At 31.9% G+C, this 21,668-nt stretch overlaps 1 protein-coding gene across 1 annotated transcript; it reads right to left on the minus strand.

Moving 5' to 3' along the window:
* Positions 1–7,963: 7,963 nt before the first annotated feature.
* LOC124529979 (outer dynein arm-docking complex subunit 4-like) lies at positions 7,964–21,230 on the minus strand. The gene is made up of 12 exons (XM_047103946.1): positions 21,125–21,230; positions 19,246–19,315; positions 18,148–18,241; positions 17,329–17,486; positions 15,233–15,379; positions 14,452–14,658; positions 13,726–14,028; positions 13,095–13,231; positions 12,289–12,434; positions 11,745–11,911; positions 8,793–8,944; positions 7,964–8,227 (listed from the first exon to the last, which is right to left on the minus strand). The coding sequence occupies exons 1-12, from the start codon at positions 21,190–21,192 to the stop codon at positions 8,080–8,082; spliced, it is 1,797 nt and encodes a 598-aa protein (XP_046959902.1). The 5' UTR covers positions 21,193–21,230; the 3' UTR covers positions 7,964–8,079.
* Between the last annotated feature and the right edge of the window lie 438 nt (positions 21,231–21,668).

Genomic DNA, 21,668 nt, shown 5'->3' on the forward strand with positions numbered 1-21,668 from the left:
ATTAAAAATATGTTTTTATAAATTCAGTTATTAGATATATCGATTAAAAGTGAATATGACGTCATAGAATTGTGTTTATTAACTCCTAAGGATAAATAAATATACTGATTTACAATATTTGTTTTATTTAAATAAAATATTGATGAATTGAAGATTTAATGACTATTAATTATTCTTATAAATATAAATTTAAACTTGTTACGGTTTCTTTATCGATAATGCAATTCGTCGAGAGTGTGGTACCAGGTGATCTTGCGAAAATCCTATAATATGTACGTTATTCTTAAATATTCTGATAATCAGCACATATGATATTAACTCCCATTGTTTTGATGAATTGTTTAGTGTAGTTATTTACTTTATTCAAAAATCAAGAAATATTGTGTTACAAATGCATATAGTATGTATATACCAGCTGTCATTCTAACGCTTTGCTGTGTATATAAAAGCAACGAAAGGTAATTTAAAAAATAACCATCTACGACAAACAAAAAAATATCCCACAAATCTATAAACCTGTTTGTTGATAAATGGGCAGTAAATAGTCTTATTATCTAGCTATTCTAGGTAGGATAATAACAGGCGTTAGAAAGCATTACTCTTAAAGCATTAACATATCTATATCTAATCCAACGATACAAGGAAAAAAGCAAATGAACAACATTTGACAAACAAATTGACGCATTATCAATGGTCGAAAGTTTGACTAATCTATGAAGTAAAATTATAGTGCTATATTATAAATGTAGATATATTAATTATAAACTCTTAATAGTACACAATACAGCTGAGTTATTAGCAAATTGCATGAACGACGTAAAACTAAGGTTTGTTTATCTTTATTCCTATCTCCATTGGAATAGAGTATTACACTACAAGAGAATTATATAAAAACAAATGTACAAACTTTATTATCTTATTGTGCGTGACAGCTAGGTTGTCACTCGTCAAATGTCACCCTACGTATTTACTAAAATAATATCGGAAAAATGGAATAAAGTTACTGTCTATAAGCTAAAGAATTTAGTTAAAATAGTTAGTAAAGCTCATTACACAATGAAAAAATAAGAGATCAAGAAATAAGGAATAGCGGAATCCAGCGATGGCAGAACCGTTAATCAATTCATAATTCAAAAATAAGAAATAAAAATAAAATTTCCAGCTAAAACTAACAGCATTACGTAACTAGTAAGCAGGTATTCAATCGCTGTGATTGGTTGAATATTGTAGCCTATCGCCTATTGTGTTTTGGTTGCTGTGCTATTATTATTCCTTATCTCTTATTTTTTTCATCGTGTAATGGGCTTAACCGATAACAACAAGTATCGCTCTTTTCCCCTATATTCCCTCACTTATACATTATAATTACGCGGAATTCTGTATAACTTTGACTATAAATCTTAATATATTTTTTATAACGAATAGTGACATTCACGTTCTGTCGACATTTAAAATATAAATATTTTAAATCTATCTAACACTAATGGTCGCAGTTTAATGGCTTTTTGCTCTAATGCACTTCAATGTGAAGGATTTTTAATTCCAGGTAGACGAGAGGCATTTATTTTAAAAGCGGTGTCATTATTGCAATTTAGTTTCGTAGTAAAAGGAATGAATAAAATATATGTCTTTACTGACTAAAAATATAACGCAAAATTGATAGTGAAAAATAGTTTAAACAACTCATAAATTTCGGAATTTAAGTATAAACATATACATAATTTAATGAAAATTGGTTTTATTTAGTTCTATTTTCACTTACTACGAATTTCATTACAATACTGTTAAAATATATAAGTACACGGTTTTTATAATCTGATATTAAATACTTAAGGCTCTGCTCGTCTACCCGCAATGTTTGTACCATATGAAGATGGACTTACCTAAAACCTATAAAATACCTTATTAATTCATTATTAATATTTTTTCCTCTTTTTTGTTAAAAAAAAATCGTTTATATAATTTACTATAAACGAATAAATTTATTTAAAAGGTATTAATTCGTAGAGGCAGCTCATCCATTTTCAACAGAAAACAAGGGACAAAAGAAAGCTTCGTACTCTGGCGAATGAAAATATTACACACAGCAATACTTTTATTAAAATTTGCTATGCACATTTAAGACACAACGTCCCATCTGATGTTCTTGTAACGACATTTAGAAAGACCCTAATATCTAATGTTGTCTAAAATTTTCGCGATTATTACACATTTAAATAAAACTAGTTATAACGGATTTTAATCGCGTATATTAATTATTTTGGACATCCCGACGTTTCGAGCACTTTACAGCATTCGTGGTCACGGGTCTACATGTCTACCCGTTAAAATCCGTTATAACTAGTTTTATTTAAACCCTAATATCTTTCAATATCAATGTTATTTGAGGTTTCTCACAGCAGATTTCTATGACGACATTCTACCATAATAACATTCGGTGATGATAAGCGCGGGGTTTATTTCAAAAAATTCAAATTTCATAATTAGAATTCCTACTATAGTTAGCCGAAAAAAACTAATTAAAATGACTTTAAGTTTCAATATCCTTTACTATTTTATATAAAACAGTAGCATACAAACACAGTGATTCTTATCACTGTTTAAATACCCCCGCGAAAATTAAAACAAAATTTAGGGTGCGTTGTCTACAAATAACGTTTAATTTACTAATAAATAATATAGTATTATTATGATTACCTTTCTTATTTTGTCTACCCGAGGTTCTAAGAAATGACGATTTAAAAATAATAAAAAATACCTATACAAAAGGATAACGCGCGATTTTTGAATAGGTAAATTATGGAAGTCGACTATTACGAGTATCTTATATGACATCGAGGCATTTTTAACGTGGTCGGTTGATTACTACAAGTGAGTACTCGAAATAGGCATTAACCTATAAAAATACTTACTCAATTTTAAATCTTATCCAGTTGTATTTAGGGCATATCTTAGAAGTAAACTCGTAGTCTTTTAATCGATTTATCGTGTGGCCTGAAGTTTACAGTATTTAACACCGCGTTTAAAAAAGGAACGAGCTTAAATACTTATTTAAAAAAACACTGTTATATTAAAGTGAATTGTTCTTTATTGTCATTTCCTTATATAATATTAATGTCCTTATAATTATCAATATAAGAAGATTGCTAGTATATTAATTATGGCATCATAATTTGTAGCTATGTATAGATATACAATTTCCGAAAATAAAAATAATGATAAGTTACAACTAGTAAAATTTTACCCGTGTATTCATGGTGTTACATTAACAGTTTTTTCGTTTTACACGTAGGCTGCGTAGGCGGACAAGTGGAAGCACTCTGAGCAGATATCACCAGAGTGTTTACTCTTTACTTCCAAGCCAAGTGTAAGGTAAGCCTGAGTGACGTGGGCGCAGTGAAGTTATAGACCCACGTGACACAACTCTGGTTCTTTGCGTGACATTGCTTTGATGTAGCGCTTGCAATGTCTAGCGCCTTGGATCTTTTGATAGTAAATGCTGGTACTATATAGTTTATGGTATATTTAACTATTAAGTAAGAGTGACCGATATTGTTATGTATTGATATCTTGTCTAGTTTTTTTAAGAGTAAGTAAGAGTAAGTTTTTTTTAAATGCGTTATATAAAATCTGATCTTCTAATTGAAAGTTATTCCGAAAAAGTAGAAAATTATGCTAAGCTAAAATTACACCTAATTTTATTATTAAAATATAATTATTTTACAATTCGTAGTATTCCTGAAATATATCCAATTAATAATTGCATAGTAATGGTAACACTTTTAACTAACGCTTGCTACCAGGAACCGTCATTCATTTAAAATAACATACATTTCAAATTAGTTCATAAACTCTGTAAATTGCGGCGCGAGAATGTATAGCCTAAAATTTCAGTTAAATTTGACCAAGGTTATTTTGCATAATACGTATACAATTTTCAACGTTTCAACAATTGTCCGTTATATGAAATATTGGACTTGATTAACTATTAATATTTGAATAGATTTAATATACTAAATCTCATTCAATTCCTAAACTCGATAAAGGTTTGGTACGAATTTAAAATATAAGTAGATTGGTGGTCTGGTTTGCAGTCTATGAGGGACCTCAATTCCATTCTAGATTTTACTCCTTTTAACTTGAATGTAAGTCGTCACTTAAGTAGATTACCTTTTTACTGTACAGACAACGAGTCGAGCTTTTCTTAATATACTTCAATTTGTTCACGAAATAAGCAGGGGTGTATCTACCAATAGGCTAAGTAAGCTGGAACCTAGGACTTCACATTCAGAGGGGCGTCAAATTTAGCCCTATTTTTTTTATCTTATAGAAATAATTATAATTATATTAATACATATAACGTCCGTAATCCGTATACTCGTCACTACTTATCGGGTTGCAAAAAATATCTAGTAAATATAATAACGGGAAAAAGCTCATGTAATGAGGACGATAGAACAGAGATCATAAAATAGCAATTTTAAAATAAATTAACGTATTTAATTTAAAAAAAAAACAGTAGGGGCGGCGAAATTGAATAGCCTACTAGCGGCAAATTTATAAATCTGCCACTGGTAACAAGAAACACTCTTAAACTACAAGTAGGTACATTACAAAATGTTTGTTTTGTGGTGTACCTTTTCAATAACCCTTCTTGGTAGTACCCAATCATCAGATATTCTACCGCCAAACATCAGTACCCAGTATTCTTGTGTACCGTTGATTGATCCTGGGTAACTACAGGCGCAAGGGACATAACATCTTAGTTCCCAAGATTGGCGGTGCTTATGCGATGTAAGGAATTGTTTATATTCCTTATAGCGCCATTGTCCATAGACGGTGGTGACTACTTACCACCCGGTTGCCCATTTGTTCGTCATCTAGCTTATTACAAAAAATTAAGTAAATGTAAATAAGTAAGATGTATCTATTTTCTTTTTTTATGATAGTCTGTAAAGATCATCTGCTGCGCAAAAGCTTTATATTTTATTTATAATAGATACCCATAATACTTATATTTCCAGAAAGAGTAACGATAATAATTAATATTCAATTTAAATCCTATTGATCTTAGAATAAGGGAGCGGGAATTTAATATGTGTTACCTATTTCCTAGATAACCAGACATCATAGCAGTATTTTTTATATCTGTAATTCATTTGCGTTCATTATATCAATACGTTGAGTACTTAGTGCACTTAGCTCTAATGATTCTATAAGTCGTATTACTAATTAATAATTACGTATTACATTTATACCTGTATCATAAAAGTGTACATTTAAAAGATATCGACTTCAATGCACGATTATTTTTTTTTTGTATGATTTTTCCATTCCTACCAATAGTAGGGACACATTGTAACACCTTACTGAAAATACTACTTAAGAAGATACAGAAAGGCTTATACCAAAATATGCGGTGCGATCCTGAAAAGGTTTTATAATATTATTATATACTACGAGTACATCCCTTCTTAGCTTAACACAGGCACAAGAGGGGTCTATATTCAACTTTCAAAAAGAAACATTTTGTTCCGGCCAGGAATTTTGTAATTCTCGGCTTATTCCATCCCATAATATACATACTTGTATTATACATATAAACCTTTATCATAATCATTATGTTTATTGATGAAATTGGCTTTAAAATCCGTTGCGTTGCTTAAAAGATCTAAGTGTATAAACGGCGAGAAGCGATTTTTTATTATATTATGTAGAGAGGTATTTACTTTTCTCAATTTGGCCCTTTAAATTAATTGACGTGAAAAACGCGATTTTTACTTTCTCGTACGACTATAATACAATTGTAGGTTAAGGTTACGTTAAATATAGAAGAAAGAAATTGTTAAAAATATAGCGTACCAAATAATGTAAATGCTATTTCGATAAAATTATTGTCAACCACCACTTTTTAAATTAGGTCTTTAAAAAAAGAATTATTAATAGTAGAATTCGTTATAGAATATCTACCATTGGATGGGATAATGATATGGTTGGTTACGATATACAAAGAAATTTTAAACTACAAGTAGGAAGTAGGTAATTAAAACAGTAAATATGAACATTATGAACTACTTTCTATTTTACTGTATTGTAATTTACTATTTTCATTTAGGCGTCTTGCATTAGAAAGAATGCAGACTTCAAAAATTTCATCAGAAGTGGGATCGCCCATAGTCCTCTATGGGCACCGTTTTAACCATCTTTTTTAGCCTATATAATCTCAACTAAACGAAGTGTAAGCGCGATTTAACTTCGTACAGCGCCATCTATTATTGACTTTAAGAACTACCGTCTTCATTACGTGTCAAAGTAAAAACTATTTTAATGTGTTTATAATATTTTTCTTTTATTTCATTTATCATTTTATGTCGTTTTACTAATTAAACTTTATTTAATAATTAAGATAATTTTATAAATTTTGTATATAATATACATATTTATTTTTTATATTGTTTTGTTGACACAGACATAATTATTGTCCGTGATTTTGGTGTCCTTAATCTTTAATTTGTATTTTTATACCTTCTTTTTTATTACCAGGCAGCATACTCATACTATAATTTTTTTAATAGTTTTAAGTGATTATTTATTATTATTATGCTTAGTTTACTTGCTGGGAACGAATACAGATTAATATTAAATGCAGGAATTTTGTCGGAAGGCGTTGCTGTATGAAGGCATTGCATTCAGCATTGTGTATTTGCCTAAGTATTTTTAAACATAATATTGTTGACTTGTAGTTTTATAATATATATTTTAACAAAAAGAAAAACCGACTTTAAACAAAACACAATTATAAATCAAATGAACATTGAAAAGTACTTAATAAAAATAATTGTGTATTCAACATATTTTTAGAGTCCTCCTAAGTAAAATGATTTGAAAAATATAAGGCTACTTAAAAGTCGATTTACGATTATATAACTTAGTCATAGTTAATATTTTTATATTTGGAACCGGTGTCAGCCACGGGCACGCGCCTCAACAATCAAAAGAAAGAAGCGATATGAGCCCCTTGATTGACCCAGTATATTATCATATAAAAGGTAATTTGTAAAAAACATACTTATTTGTTAAAGTATTCTCGTATTGTTTTTTGACAGATATACTGTAGGGTTTTCTTGGCTGACACCGGCTCCAAATATAACAATAACCACATTATATAATCGTAAATGGACTTTTAAGTAGTCTAATATTTTTCATTACAATGCAGTACAATATTTTTTTATTGTATGCTAACTGTTATAACAAGTTAGAATATATTTTTTTAAGTAATATATAATTTCTCTCGATTAATATCATTAATTTATTTACTTTTATCGTGTAAATAAGTGATCACGTGGTATTATAATTTAATCCTAGTGTACTCTTGTTTGCGGTCTTACGCTAAAGGCTATTACGTACAATATTCTGACAAGAAATGATTTATCATCATGATTTGCTTCAGCTAATTGCTTTACAGAGGTTGCTCAGTCTGCATGTAGCTGAGTTGTATTTAGACTGGTGCGATTCATTAGTGTAGCAAGGATTTAATTCTGGGTAAATCCCCGAATTAATTTGCTTCTTTCTCTAACATTTTTCGAGACCCCATTACTTTATTAAAATTTTAAATGTCTATTTGAGTTCAATAAAAAAATATTACACTTATAAAGAAAGCATAATTAAGAAATGTAATTGTTATAGCGTTTGTTTCGTTCGGTCCATTATTCCTGTCTAGATACTAATACTACTACTATGTCTATTTCTAGTCAAAAAATAATATTATACGAAGAACTCAATTTAATTCTAATGCTTGAAAAATAATTTGAATGGGTATTTTATATCCATTGTTATTGTTTCAAAATTAGATATACTTATTTAATAATTTATTCCACGCTTTTTGTTATCTCTACAATTAATAAAATAAAACTATCATAATATTGAAACAAATAGAATTTTCAGAAGTTTATTTTAACCGTGCTAAACAATTAGAAAAGGGTAACAAAATAAAGTTATATATAAAAGATGTCAAAATGAAACTGATTATTTATGAAATGTGTCAAATGTCAAAATAAAATTATTAAGTTATGAAATGTGTCAAATGTCAAAATCCTGAAATCCCAGCGGGTGTCGTGCTTTGTGTGCGATCCGCACAGGCTGCTGAGTTCTCGGCATGATCGATACGCGACGGCCGGCGGCGGACGGCGCGCTCTCCGCCCTAGCGCCCGGCATCACGGAGAAACGCCTGCAATTACAAGATAATACTTAGATGACGTGCGAGTCTTAGTTTTTTAATTTTTATTATGTTATAAAATTGTTATAACACTTGTGTGTGTATTTTATAAGATTATTTGTATAGATTCGTGGATATTATTAACTTATCTGATTTAACTGAGTTTCTTGCCGGTTCTTCTCGGTAGAATCTACTTTCCGAATCTATGGTAGCTTCACTTAATAAAATATGTTATGTAAATAAGATGTGTTAATAAAATTATGGTAATATAGTGGAAAGTTATTTTTATTCGAATAAAATTTTTGCATAGTTATACTTTGCGTATATAATAATGTTTATGTAACTGCATGTATGTTTGAATATTGTATTTATTTCAACATCAAACACATACAATTTTTGATTTTGTTTCTTATGCGTGTTTATCCGATTGCGAAGAAATTTTTGTGTAATATTGCGAAAGTTTTAGTCTTAGTGTGGACTATATCTTAAGTTAGGCATAATAAAGTGTTGCCACTCTAAAATAAATCAGGCATAAGTTACTTGGGAGTTCATAAAGTTTTCAATACACTAGAATCACCTGGAGGCGGGTATGACGGACATTCGTCGGAACAGGTGCTCAGCCGCCATGCGCATGTCGTCATCCTGCATCAGACTGACCATTGCCTTCTCGCGCTTTTCCAATAGCGAATCCGAAGAGGCAATCTCCCCCTCTAATGATACGTCGACGCACTGTAAATATACAATAACATGAAAAAAGCCGAGATGGCCCAGTGGTTATAACGCTTGCATCTTAACCGATGATTGCGGGTTCAAGCCCAGTCAAGCATCGCTGAATATTCATGTGATTTATTTGTAATAAATTCATCTCATGCTCGATGGTGAAGGAAAAGTTCGTGATGAAACCTGCATGTATCTATTAAACCTGAGGCAAAGATTATCCTTTCATATGTAGAAATCCTCACGAGGTATTAGGAACACAAATTCAATGCATCAATTAATAAGTCTTCAATTGAGATTCACTTGTTTTAAGCTGACAAAGTGCACTTTTTTGCTGAAAGTTACTAGGTCTTATTCCCTTTTTTTTTTTAAAATATACCTTTAAAGTTCGTTTTCGTGTTATACATTTGCCGTCTATTTCTTATAAAATCTTAAAATATGCGTTTTTACATTCTGTCTGAGCAAGCATTTAAAAAAAAAGTTTAATGGGCTTTGGCTTCCATATTTTCAGACATACATATTATGTAAATATTATAATATGTATGTATACCGGCCATTAGTAAAGTGTGGGACGTTTTAATACTAACCCAGCGGCGCGTATGCCATTAAAACTTGCATAATTATTGTGCGCGTATACAGTATGTTATTTTAAATGTTTACTATTTTTTCAATCAAAAATGCAGTCAAAAGTGAGTTGATTTTTAAGATTAAACGGTCGTGAGGTGACCGATTTGAAATTAAAAGATTTTATAACACGTTTATTCGTGTGTGTCCTTATAAGTAGAGTCGAGATGGCCCAGTGGTTAGAACGCGTGCATCTAACCCAGGAGAGCACCGCTGATTCATGTACTTAATTTGTCTTTATAATTCATCTCGTGCTCAGCGGTGAAGGAAAACATCGTGAGGAAACCTGCATGTGACAAATTTCATAGAAATTCTGCCACATGTGTATTCTACCAACCCGCATTGGATCAGCGTGGTGGAATATGTTCCAAACCTTCTCCTCAAAGGGAGAGGAGGCCTTTAGCCCAGCAGTGGGAATTTACAGGTTGTTGTTGTTTGTTGCTTATAAGTTTCGCGCACACATGTAACAGCTTACGGTTTTTAGTATTTATAACAAGTCTAGTACTGCCGAGAATTATATCTTATCTTTGTATCTTTATAAAAGTATATTAGGATATCATATTGATGGTTGGTGGTGGCTTTGTGTAAGCCCATTGGTTAGGTACCACCCACTCCTGATATAATGTAATATAGCGTCGAAACAACAGTACTCATTGTTGTGTACCGTCTTAAAGGGTGAGTGAGCCAGTGTAACTACGGGTACAAAGGGCATAGCTCTTAGTACCCAAAGTTGTTCATTGGCGATGTAACGAATGGTTAATATTACTTACAGATCCATTTTTATGGGTGGTTGTGTACTATCAAAACAAAAAGTATTCATATACAAATATATGAGAATTATACAGACAGTAATCTATGTATTATGTATAATAACTTTGTTGGTTGTCAATAATTAGGATTTATGGCATGTGTAAATTTCGCATTCAAACCTATCATTCGTCTAGTTACAAGCTTATAACGCGGTAGAATGTAGATCTAATGGATTAAGCTTTAAACCGAACAATAAATTTATTATCTTTTTCCGAAACAAAATTTTCACTACGAACGCAAATTTTTGAAGTAAAATCTTCGTGAATAAATGAAGTGAAGCCGTTAGTTCTGCACCTTTAAGCGTTTCGATCGAAAGTAATTATCACAAAACTCAAGTGGTCTTTTACTTTTGATCAAGAAAAAAGCTTCATCAAAAGTATAACACCTCGCCTCATTGCCTCCACTGGTGACAGGAGGGCTGGTTCGTTTTTTGCCCAGAGGATCAGAATTGCGATTCAACGGGGAAATGCTGCTAGCATTCTTGCCACCATTTCACGCGGTCAAGATTTACATAGTAACTAGTTTTAGTTCATATTTGTATATATTTAGGCATTTAATGTTATTAATTCTTAGTTATCTTTATACCAGAATTAATATTAAATTTATTAAATTACGTGGGGGTGGATGAGTTTCTCACCCTGTACCATCATCTATCGTAACTCGTAACATATCTAATAATTTTCTTTATATTTCGATATTATTTTGAAACGATTTGAACAAATACAAAACAGCACGTACATGACACAGCTTTACATTATTGTTAGACAAAGTACGTAGTGAGAAATAAAATGTACATTTGCTGTGGATTTATGAAGAGTTGTGTTTGTACTTGATGCTGTTATTACTTCCTGCTAGACTAGCAATACTTTTGAATAAAATAACAATAGTTCATTCGAACGAATTGAATGCGATATTGAATACGGAATGCATACAAATACAACATATTTTATTGAACTAGAGTTAAAGTAAATTTATACATTTCTACGTATTCCTTTTTTATGTTATGCATCAATACCTTCCTGTGCGATATATATAAAAATGGATACAATCACCAGTTACAGAGGCTTACTTTTGGCGCGAAATATGAGTTTATAATTTTTTCGAGTTCATTTTTCTGATGATTTCTTGTTTTAGTTAGCATTTAGCCAAATTTTTATTTATTATTATAAAGTCAAAGAGAGTTAGTCTATTTTTTTTAAAAGTCACATTAATTTAGTCGGTATTTGGTCGGTAAATAGTTTAAAAGAAACGGAACGGAACACGCACACATACACTACTCGTCGTTATAACGTACACACAAGTACGTGTATATCAATAAAATAATTACTAATATCCTTATATATAAAAGTTCAGATTTATACAAACTGCTTCTTAATACCGTGTCAAAGAAAGCTGCGACATCTTTATAGCCAAAGGAGCGAGCAAATCCGGCCCCTTCTATGAGAGCCGCTCTGGTTTCAGGACGATTGTTCTGTAGTATGTGACATCGAGCCAAAAGGAATGTTGCGTTCAGTAACCACACTCGTTGTCCGGCGGATCTCGCTTCTGGAAATTTTAAATATATAATATACATAGGTTGTGTGAAAAGCTACATATTTTTTATACAAAAACCTTTATTGCTATTTATAAAATATATTGGTTTATATTTTTATTTCTTATTTTGTTATTATTATTAATTCCAAGTACTATCTGTTAGAGCACATACTTAAACAGGTGAAACTAAATAAATTAAAACAAGTGGTTCCTGATCTTCTACCTGCTTTTTTTTATAAAATACAAATAATAATCAAAATAGGATGGGTAGATAGATATATGGATATCCTTGTCTGTTTACTTGACTGAAAAAAAATTGTATGTTGTGATTAAATCTTTTTGCGAAAACACAACTGTAGTATGTGTAGTAGTTGAAACATGTTTATTACCAGATTGACATTTCAAAGCGTAGAATCTTGCTCTGTGGGCTTGTTTCGTGTCAGCAAGGAGGCGTCCAAGTTCATGTAGCGCGTAACAACGTTCCGACGCACGGCTGCTCACAGTTAAGGCTCGCTCTAATCGCCGTAAACGACGTCTGAAAATGTTTATCACTAAGCTAAACTTGTAATCTTTTATTTTTCTTTTTTTATGGCAATGACGCTGTAAGAAATATTAACTATTCCTTACATCGTCAATGTGCCACCAACCTTGGGTACTAAGATGTCTTGTGCCTGTAGTTACACTTGTTTACTCACCTTAAAACCGGAACACAACAATACTGAGTACTGTTTTTTGGCGGTAGAATAACTGATGAGTGGGTGGTACCTACCCAGACGGGCTTGCACAAAGCCCTACCATCAAGTAAAAATTCGGAAAACTTAAAAAAATAGCAAAAACCCGATATATGTATTTATGTATATTAGTTGATAGACTACAGCGCCGTCGACAAAAAATCTCAACAAATAAATAGAAATAGGTATGTGTCAACTATAATGGCGAATGTCTTTTAATGTTAAACAGGTATGTAGCATCCATTGTATGATACTCTACCGCCAAAAAGCAATACCTTATTTTGCTTATTTTGCTCCGTGGCTTAAAGTTAAGGGTCATTTATCATATTTGTTGCCATCACAACGTTGATGTGGTGAATATTTGCCAATATGAGTCACGAATAAATTTTCAAATGAAATAAAATTAAAATTTCCAATACCAAAATATCTGCTGTAAAATATTATGTTCACGTAAAGTTCCTAACTTGGCGTCACGAGGGGGCGCCGGAGGTCGCGTACGCAAAATTGAATCACGGCTCGGTTCACGCGATATTGGTATTCCCAATAGTATAAAGGCTCTTTTCTCACGATCTGCTTCGCTCATTTCATCTCTAACACGCTTCTGTGAATGAAATGGTAATTTAAAATGTAATAAATTTGCAGACTGAAGACTTAATGAAACGAATGATAGAAATTGTATTGATTTTCATAGTGAGTTTAACTTTTAGTTTAACAACAAACAGCGACAGCCTGTAAATTTCCCATTGCTGGGCTAAGGTCTCCTCTCCCTTTGGGGAAAAGATTTTGAACATATTCCACGCATTGTTTCAATGCGGGTTGGTACCATATGTGTATTCTACACATGTGGCAGGATTTCTATGAAATTAGACACATGCAAGTTTCCTCACGATATTTTCCTTCATCGAGCACGAGATGAATTAATAAACATAAATTAAGGACATGAATATTCAGCAGTACGTGTCTGGGTTTAAACCCACAATCATTGGTTAAGAAGCACGCGTTCTAACCACTGGGCCATCTCTGCTCGGCTTTTAGTTTAATCTTGTCAAATGGCATTAACTTATCGGTAGAGCCTATTATATAATTGAAGACTACCTGATCCAAAAACGCCTCTGCGACTATTTCATGTAGTTGCTGCAAAAAGAGATCTTTCTCTGGTAACATGTTCGATGGGATTCTGGAGATTTGTTCCATTCCAAATTCAGCTGCTTCGAGACATTTCGCAGTGTCATGTTTTTCGTAAATATCACGAGCAGCACTGACCAGACGACGGGCGTCTGTTGCGTGTTGACGCTGGGCGTGTCCTATTCTTTGTTTACGAGCTCTGGACAGTCTGGCCCTAGCTGCCGCTTCTATGGCTCGTGCAGCATATAATGGTCTACGTTCTCGAAGAACAGCCTAACATGAATGAATTTCAAATATATTGAAATCGTTATTATAATCGTTCGATTTAATTCTAATCATCATTAAAATATTATTTATGTCGCCAAATATTGTGCCTTGTTTTTAATTTTTCCCATATTTTTGTTTATGGTGTAATCCTATCACTTTATTTTGTGCACTATTATGGTACGTAGTCAATTTGGAATTAAATAAATTTTAATTTTCTCATTTTTTTATCTATTTTGTATTAAATTCTACATCCTATTAAAATATTCCTTTATTAACCCAAAGACCAGAGAATATCGTTGAACATACTTTGTGAATATTTCATAACATTTGATTGTGTAAATTCGAATAACTATTTTGTATTTTATTATACATAATATTTTACTTGGAATCTTGTAACTTAAATATAAAGTATGAATAGAATATATATACTTGTCTCTTTTCAACATCTGCTAACGCTTTATTAGCTAATAGTTGTAGTTTCTGCGATCCCAGTTTATTTGCCGAGTAAAGTCTTTCATCTTTACAAAGTGTAGTGAGAAAATATTTGTCATGAGCCATTTGCTCCAAATACTTCGAAGCCATTACTCGGGATATATGTTCAGCCTTCTGTTTTTCCACCCGAGATATTTCTTGAATCTAAAACGTGAAGACTTAGGAAACAGTTTTCGTATTAATTTATTTTAGTGTCCACTGTTTGTCTTTCTACGTTAACATTATAAATACCTTCATATGTATAGTTTAGAAACTAATATCGTAAATATGCGAGTGTGTTTGTTTGGGTGCTACACAAACAGGCAAATATTTTGAGGACGGCGGATAGTGCCTCAACTACCGGTGACGCCGTTTTTGAAGGCTAGGCTTATATATGTTGCTAGATTTGTCCACGACTTTGTGCGTGTTTGAATTTAATAAAAATGTTACTGATCAGTTCGCAGATTTTAATATAACTTATTAATTCTATATTAGGCAGTCGTTGGTGGGAGGCACCCGACGTGAGTAAGCGAAGTGGTGACATGCGCGAAGACATTGCATCGTGATTTTATTATTATTTTATATATAATACTAAAATAAAAGTTACTCAACATTACATCAGCTATCTGCTAGTGAAACTCAGCAGTAAAAAGCTGTTATTGACACTCTATAGAATAGAGTTTCTTACTCTATCCTTTAGACAATTTTAAGTAGACTAATTAAAGGAGATAATATTCACCTGATGGGTTGTTTGTGGCAACATTCTCATTTTCATTTGTGGTATATTTGTGTCATTCCCAATGGTGTCAGCCAAACCTATCATTTGTAAATTTTTGACACTTGAAGACAGTGTTTTCTCAGCTGTTTCGCCAACACATTCTCGAACCTTGAGAAATGAGTAATATTAGACGGATGGAAGGGATTTTAGAGGTGGATGTATATAGATGACTTGTTTCGATTGTGATTGACTTTGTTGATCGGGTGTTACCAATAAATATACCATCCGTAATCCTCACACTCTCGATTTCAGGTTTTCATTTCCGATCAGCACAACGTCACGTCCACTGATTTAGGTAAAAGAGAGTTTGAATTGAAAAAAACTTTATAAAGAATAAAAAAAATATATTTATAATAATTCAATGTAGGTAATATATGGATTCTTGTGATAGGTACCTTAGGAAAAAAAGTAACTTTCAGAGGGTACTTTACATATTTATTTTTATTACTTCAAATTATTTTTAATATTTCTGAAGAAGAGGGAATGCTGTCTAATATATTGAATAACATAATTATATATTCTTTCGGTAAAAGTTACCTAGTAAGTGGGAATTAACGTAATTCAAATGAAGTATTTTTGCGCATATCCACAACAAGTACTTAAACAACTTAAGGCTACAAATTAAACAACACGTTTAGTGGCAAACATAAAATTCGTATCCTTGTATTCCAATTTCAAGTGTTGGACAAATAGTTCACAAACTTACGATAACTATTATTGAGGGATCAAAGTTTAAGATTATTATATTACTTAGTGTTCTACTATTAATAAAATTAATGTTTTGTTATAAATACATGTCAAAGAAATTTGAATGATTATTTAAGAATTTAATAACTACTAAAGTAAAGTAAAGGAACAGCCTGTAAATTATATAAGATTTTAAATTAACATGGATATTTTTATTATTAAAATTATTAATTTCGGGATATTTACCATGTTTGTTTATTTTTGTTCGGTGGTGCTCGATATTTCGACATGTCTACGAATGTCTTTTTGAAAAAACATGGTACATATCCCGAAATTAATAACCTGTAAATTACCCACAGCTGGGCTAAGGCCTTATCGACTTTAGTACGTAACCAAATATATCGTATTATTTTATTGACAATATATTCTGTTTTTATAAATCGAAATGAGAAATTCTCCCCTTTGGAGTTGCTTAAAAGGAGCAATATATAGAGAATTTCCAATATTAGTTGTACCAGTTAAACTTGTCAGCGGCGCGTCGAGCTTAGACAAAAGGTATTTCGTTACAGGTTGCAATAAAGAACAGTTTGCGTCCCCTGGTCCGTGACAACATTGTGAGGGCAGTCTGGTTCGCACAAAGATGAGCAAACGTTTGAACAAGATTTTGTAGTCTTTTTACGTACTCTTACCTGGAATACTAATTGGGTTCCCGTAAAATGGCTCACAATGCACGCGCTTGATTGTGATCTATTGTCAAGTATAAAAATAGTTCGTAAATAGAAACGATTCGACACATTTGATTTACGTTTTTTTTTAGTAGATAGACAGTTATGTATCTCACATTAAAGATATATAAAAAGGTACTCATCATATAATACATGCCAGTACTAGATAGATAGAGAGATAAATTAATGCTTAATATGTAATAATAGGACTAAAATAACGAATACTACTTTGAAATTAATAAAAACGAATACATAGCTTACGATTACATAAATCATGTATAATATACAGAATGTTAATCATTAAAGAAACCATACCTCGATGGTATAAATATATTATCATAAAGTTCATACTTTATAAAAAGTGTACAATCATAATATTATTTAAAGAAAAAACAAAGCCACACGGTTAGCTACATGGTTATTTGTAATGTGTATATATAATACTTATTCTATGTCCTTTCTTAGAGTTCAAGTTTTCTTTGTTAATTTTATCAAATTTGGTTCAGTGGTTTGATCGTGAAAGAACGACAGACAGACAGAGTTACTTTCAAATTTATAGTATGAATATAGATTTTATAATGAAAATATATATCAATAATTTACTAGTGCATTATGTGTGTAATAAATTTAAAATTAAAAATTTACCGTTTCCTCGGCGCATCGGACACAATCTGCGAAGTTTGGCGGCAATAATCTCAACCTCTGGCCTCGATAAGCGAGCACTAGGGCCCTCTCGAATTCACATTTTTCATATTCCGTTTTTGCTTTTATTTGCAGAGCTGTCAGATTTTCCGGCTCGAGTTCTATATTAACGAAACGATAATACCAAGTTTATTTAAATTTTTTAAATATATGTACTTACTCTTTATTAATCTATGTCCTCTAAGAATATATAAGCCAATGTAAAATATGCATATGACTATCATAAAGACATACTAACAAAATATAAAAAGGTTTTTCTTTTTTGTAGGCTTGCGAAACGACTAATACATCACCTGACCATCCATAGACATTGGCGCTGAAAGATAATATTAACCATTCCTTAAATCACCAACATGCTATCAACCCGGGAAATAAAGTTGTTATGTCCCTTCTAGCTAAAATGTTACTACGTTACTTAATTCGTCTTGCACTGCTCTCATTGTGTGGCATTATTTATCCAATGTGTCGTATCGCGTTTCTCTTCAATCAAACAAAACTATACTTTAAAAACAAATTCGAATATGAATTTAAATAAAATATTAATCGTGTTTTTTCACTTTACTATTTCCCTTAATGCTTTATGTGTCCATGTGTGTTCCATATGCACACCACTACACATTGTATATATTCGAATTGATTTTAAATAAACAACAACAGTCTGTAAATTTCCCACTGCTGGGCTAAGGCCTCCTCTTCCTTAGAGGAGAACATACATTGAACATATTCTATATTTTAAATAAAATTATGTAATAATTAGCTTACGAGCAGCGCGTGCGGCATCTTCTAAAGCACCGGCATAATGTGTCGCCTTAGCGCGAGCCAGACTTCTTCCAAGTAGAGAACCAATGTCTGAATTCTATGAATGGAGCAATATATTGTTACAAGTCATTCTTGGTAAAAGTATTATAAGAAAATAATTTTCTCCTCACAATATAATATTCAATTAAAGTTCAGCTTTACATAAAATGTCAAATTAGATAGAAGAGTTATCTAGTAGTTGGAGACTTTGCCCACACATGTCTTAATCTTAATATGAGCAGTTTTTATTTATGGAATTAATTTTCTATTCCTTAAAAAAGTCCTGCGTAAACGAGACAGTGCTTTTAAGAGAAACAAAGTTTTACACTCTACGTGGTAGGTTTACATGACACTACTTTCAAAGTATGTATGTATCTATTAAAATAAAAAATATAATTACAGTTGCCATGAAATTGATTAAAAAAAGCAATGTGTGTACATATGTTTAGACAATATGTACTCGTATGTGACAAATGCATATTTACGCTCGAATTGAATTCTTAAACAGAGTGTTTTTTATAATGATAAAATCGATCGAAATATAATCGACAATCGAACTTTATAGATTTGTATCAAATGTAAAGATACCACTGACCACTGGGACAGAATGAAGATTCTACCAAGAAGCACCAGTAACAATTCAATAGTTATAAATGCACATTATCTAGTTATTTTGCTTGGTGGTAGAGATTTGGGAAACTTTGGGTACCCATTAGGTGATCTACCGCCAAACAGTATTTTAGCTTAGTGGAAGAGATTTGTGCAATTTTGGGTACCCACTCATCAGGTGTCCGCCAAACAGTATTTCTTGGTATTTCTGCGTTCTAGTTTGAAGAGTGAGTGAGCCAGTGTAAATTTAGACTCAAGATTCTAAGCTCCTGAGGTTGCTTGTGCAATGTTGTGATATAAGGAATTATCAATATTTCTTATAGTGGCATACCATTATATGCATTAGTAATATTAATTTTGTAAGCACATGAATACATAATACAGAATATAAATTTGTATTTTCTTTCGTAAATATAAGAAATAATTTATACTCGCAAAATATTTATCGCTCACATTCCACCGTAGAGCTTCGCTGTAAGCGAGAATTGCTTTCTCGAATTGCTCCAAGCGCTGCAAGTAATTTCTGCCGATGGAAATGTTATCTTCAATGTACATGGCAATCGTTTTATCATTTCATCACACTTCAAAATGGATTAATACGGCTTTAAGTAATTAGACGATACGTTGTACAAAACGTACGTAATCATGTTACATTTTAATTAAGTTGAAAATTTAATACAACGTGTGTGATATTTAATAATTATAAGAAATTTATGCTATGTTATTAAAACGAGAATAAGGTATGGTCTTTGTTTCGATTTCGAATTTATTAGTTCATATACTTTTTACCCAATTTAGTTAATGTCATCAGATGTCAGCTTAGAAGGGTGAGGATCGGAAGGTCCTGGATTCGATTAAATTCATGCAAATTTAAATTATTCGGTTATATCACCCAGGAATAAGTGACTCTAGAACTAGGCAGTGATACGCTCCCGTGGATTAAATTGTGACGCTTTTCTACGCCTGATTTCTGTTGGACTGTCGTGCCGTTTTGTGTGCCGTGCAATAATAAGGTAACAGATAGCTGTTAGCTGTTAGATAGCTGTGTATACATACGAGTATCCTATTGAGGTGTAGTTTCCACTACATTTGAAAATTGAAATTATAAGCACGATCGGTTAAACATCAGTGGCGCTTGTCCGAATTTGAACCCGGAATCTTTGGTTATGTTCCACGTGTTCTAACAACTGAACGTGCTGTACTCACGCAATAAAGGTACGTCATTTAATTTAAATGTTTATCTCTATAGCTGTAAACATCGTGAGATATAATAAATATAATAAAAAAAATTGAGACATGCATATTCATCACGGCGCGGGGAAGCAGTGTAGAGGTTTTATTTCCATATTTTCCTTAACAGGAAAGAATTTCGCAGTAGTAGTTCTCATTTACTTGAATTTCTGCTTAAAACATATACGGCATCTGGTTGGTTGAATTTAGATGGCTTTTAAAGAGTAATTGCGTACTCGGTTCTGTAGAACATGTAGTGAAAAAAGTAGTAGTTACAGTTGGGTGAGATAATTGAATTTAGGGTCTTCCAAATTACCCAAATTCACGAATCTCTAAATCGAAATATCAATTAATCAATCAACAACAGCCTGTAAATTCCCACAGCTGGGCTAAAGGCCTCCTCTCCCTTTGAGGAGAAGGTTTGGAACATATTCCACCACGCTGTTCCAATGCGGGTTGGTGGAATACACATGTGGCAGAATTTATATGTAATTTGTCACATGCAGGTTTCTTCACAATGTTTTCCTTCACCGCTGAGCACGAGATGAATTATATAGACAAATTAAGCACATGAATCAGCGGTGCTTGCCTGGGTTTGAACCCGCAATCATCGGTTAAGATGCACGTGTTCGAACCACTGGGCCATCTCGACTCATCGAAATATACACCCAAATTATCGGATTATACCTATAACATTTATATTACGCCTAGTTTGGAATGTAGATTCTACCGAGAAAAATCTCAGTAGTTAGTCTTTTAACAATAAAACAATTTAATTAAATACAATTGAACTATAACCTAATCCGTCGAGTAGGAAATGAATTCAAACAAAAAATGCCATGAAAACTCTTTGGTGATTTGCTGATTCACGTGTTCCTAACACAAGGTTATCTCGAATGAATTTATAAAGTAAATATGACATAATATACATCTGTGTACTTTTATATCTTTACTTTTACTTGTTTATAAAAATGAAATGAAAAATTTTTAATTGTATTATAGCTTAGCTTAGCTGCAAATGTATTTTTTCATTTATGTTTCTTTGTAGACTCTTGCATAAACGTTTGTTCTCTTTGAATGTTTGTTTTTCATTACCACTTACCCTCTCTCGCGATACACTGTCACTGCATTGCATATTGGCCTTTCTTCAAGTTCTAGCTTTTTTCTCATATTTATTTCGAAATTGCTTTATAAAAACAGTTTGATAGTTTTTAATCCAGTAAATGCGTCAGTTTGCTAAGTATTTAGAAACAATATTTTTCTCTTATAATCTAGTCGGCTACGATGCTCTATTTATTGCCCATAAATATCTTGTACGATAACGTTCATAATATTTAATTTTTGAAGGTCTACCTATAAAAATATTTAATTTTTCGTGCAATACTAATTGTTTTTAAAATCTTTTATAAAGACTTAAAGTATCGAGTCAAATACTTTACACCTGTTAAATATATAGTAGCGACATTTCGCTTATCGACATGAGCCAAAATAATATGTGCGAATTCCTATTAACAACTTACAGCTACTTCACTGGTACAGGTCCTCCACGTTACTAGTCGCTGTTTAAAATAAAAAAAAATGACTGAAATCTATCAATAAACCATTCTGTTTCCTTCTTACTCTTCATAGAAGATTATTTTATTTCG

This window comes from Vanessa cardui, chromosome 5 (assembly GCF_905220365.1).
Source record: "Vanessa cardui chromosome 5, ilVanCard2.1, whole genome shotgun sequence".
Taxonomy (NCBI): Eukaryota; Metazoa; Arthropoda; class Insecta; order Lepidoptera; family Nymphalidae; genus Vanessa; species Vanessa cardui.

Excerpts from the sequence above, each read along its gene's own strand:
- LOC124529979 (XM_047103946.1), bottom strand. The coding sequence starts at position 21,192 with ATGAGAAAAAAGCTAGAACTTGAAGAAAGGCCAATATGCAATGCAGTG. Across the intron at positions 14,029-14,451 it reads CAGATGTTGAAAAGAGACAA|GCTGTTCTTCGAGAACGTAG; the intron begins GTATATATATTC and ends CATTCATGTTAG. Across the intron at positions 12,435-13,094 it reads GCGCCCCCTCGTGACGCCAA|ACGTCGTTTACGGCGATTAG; the intron begins GTTAGGAACTTT and ends AAACATTTTCAG.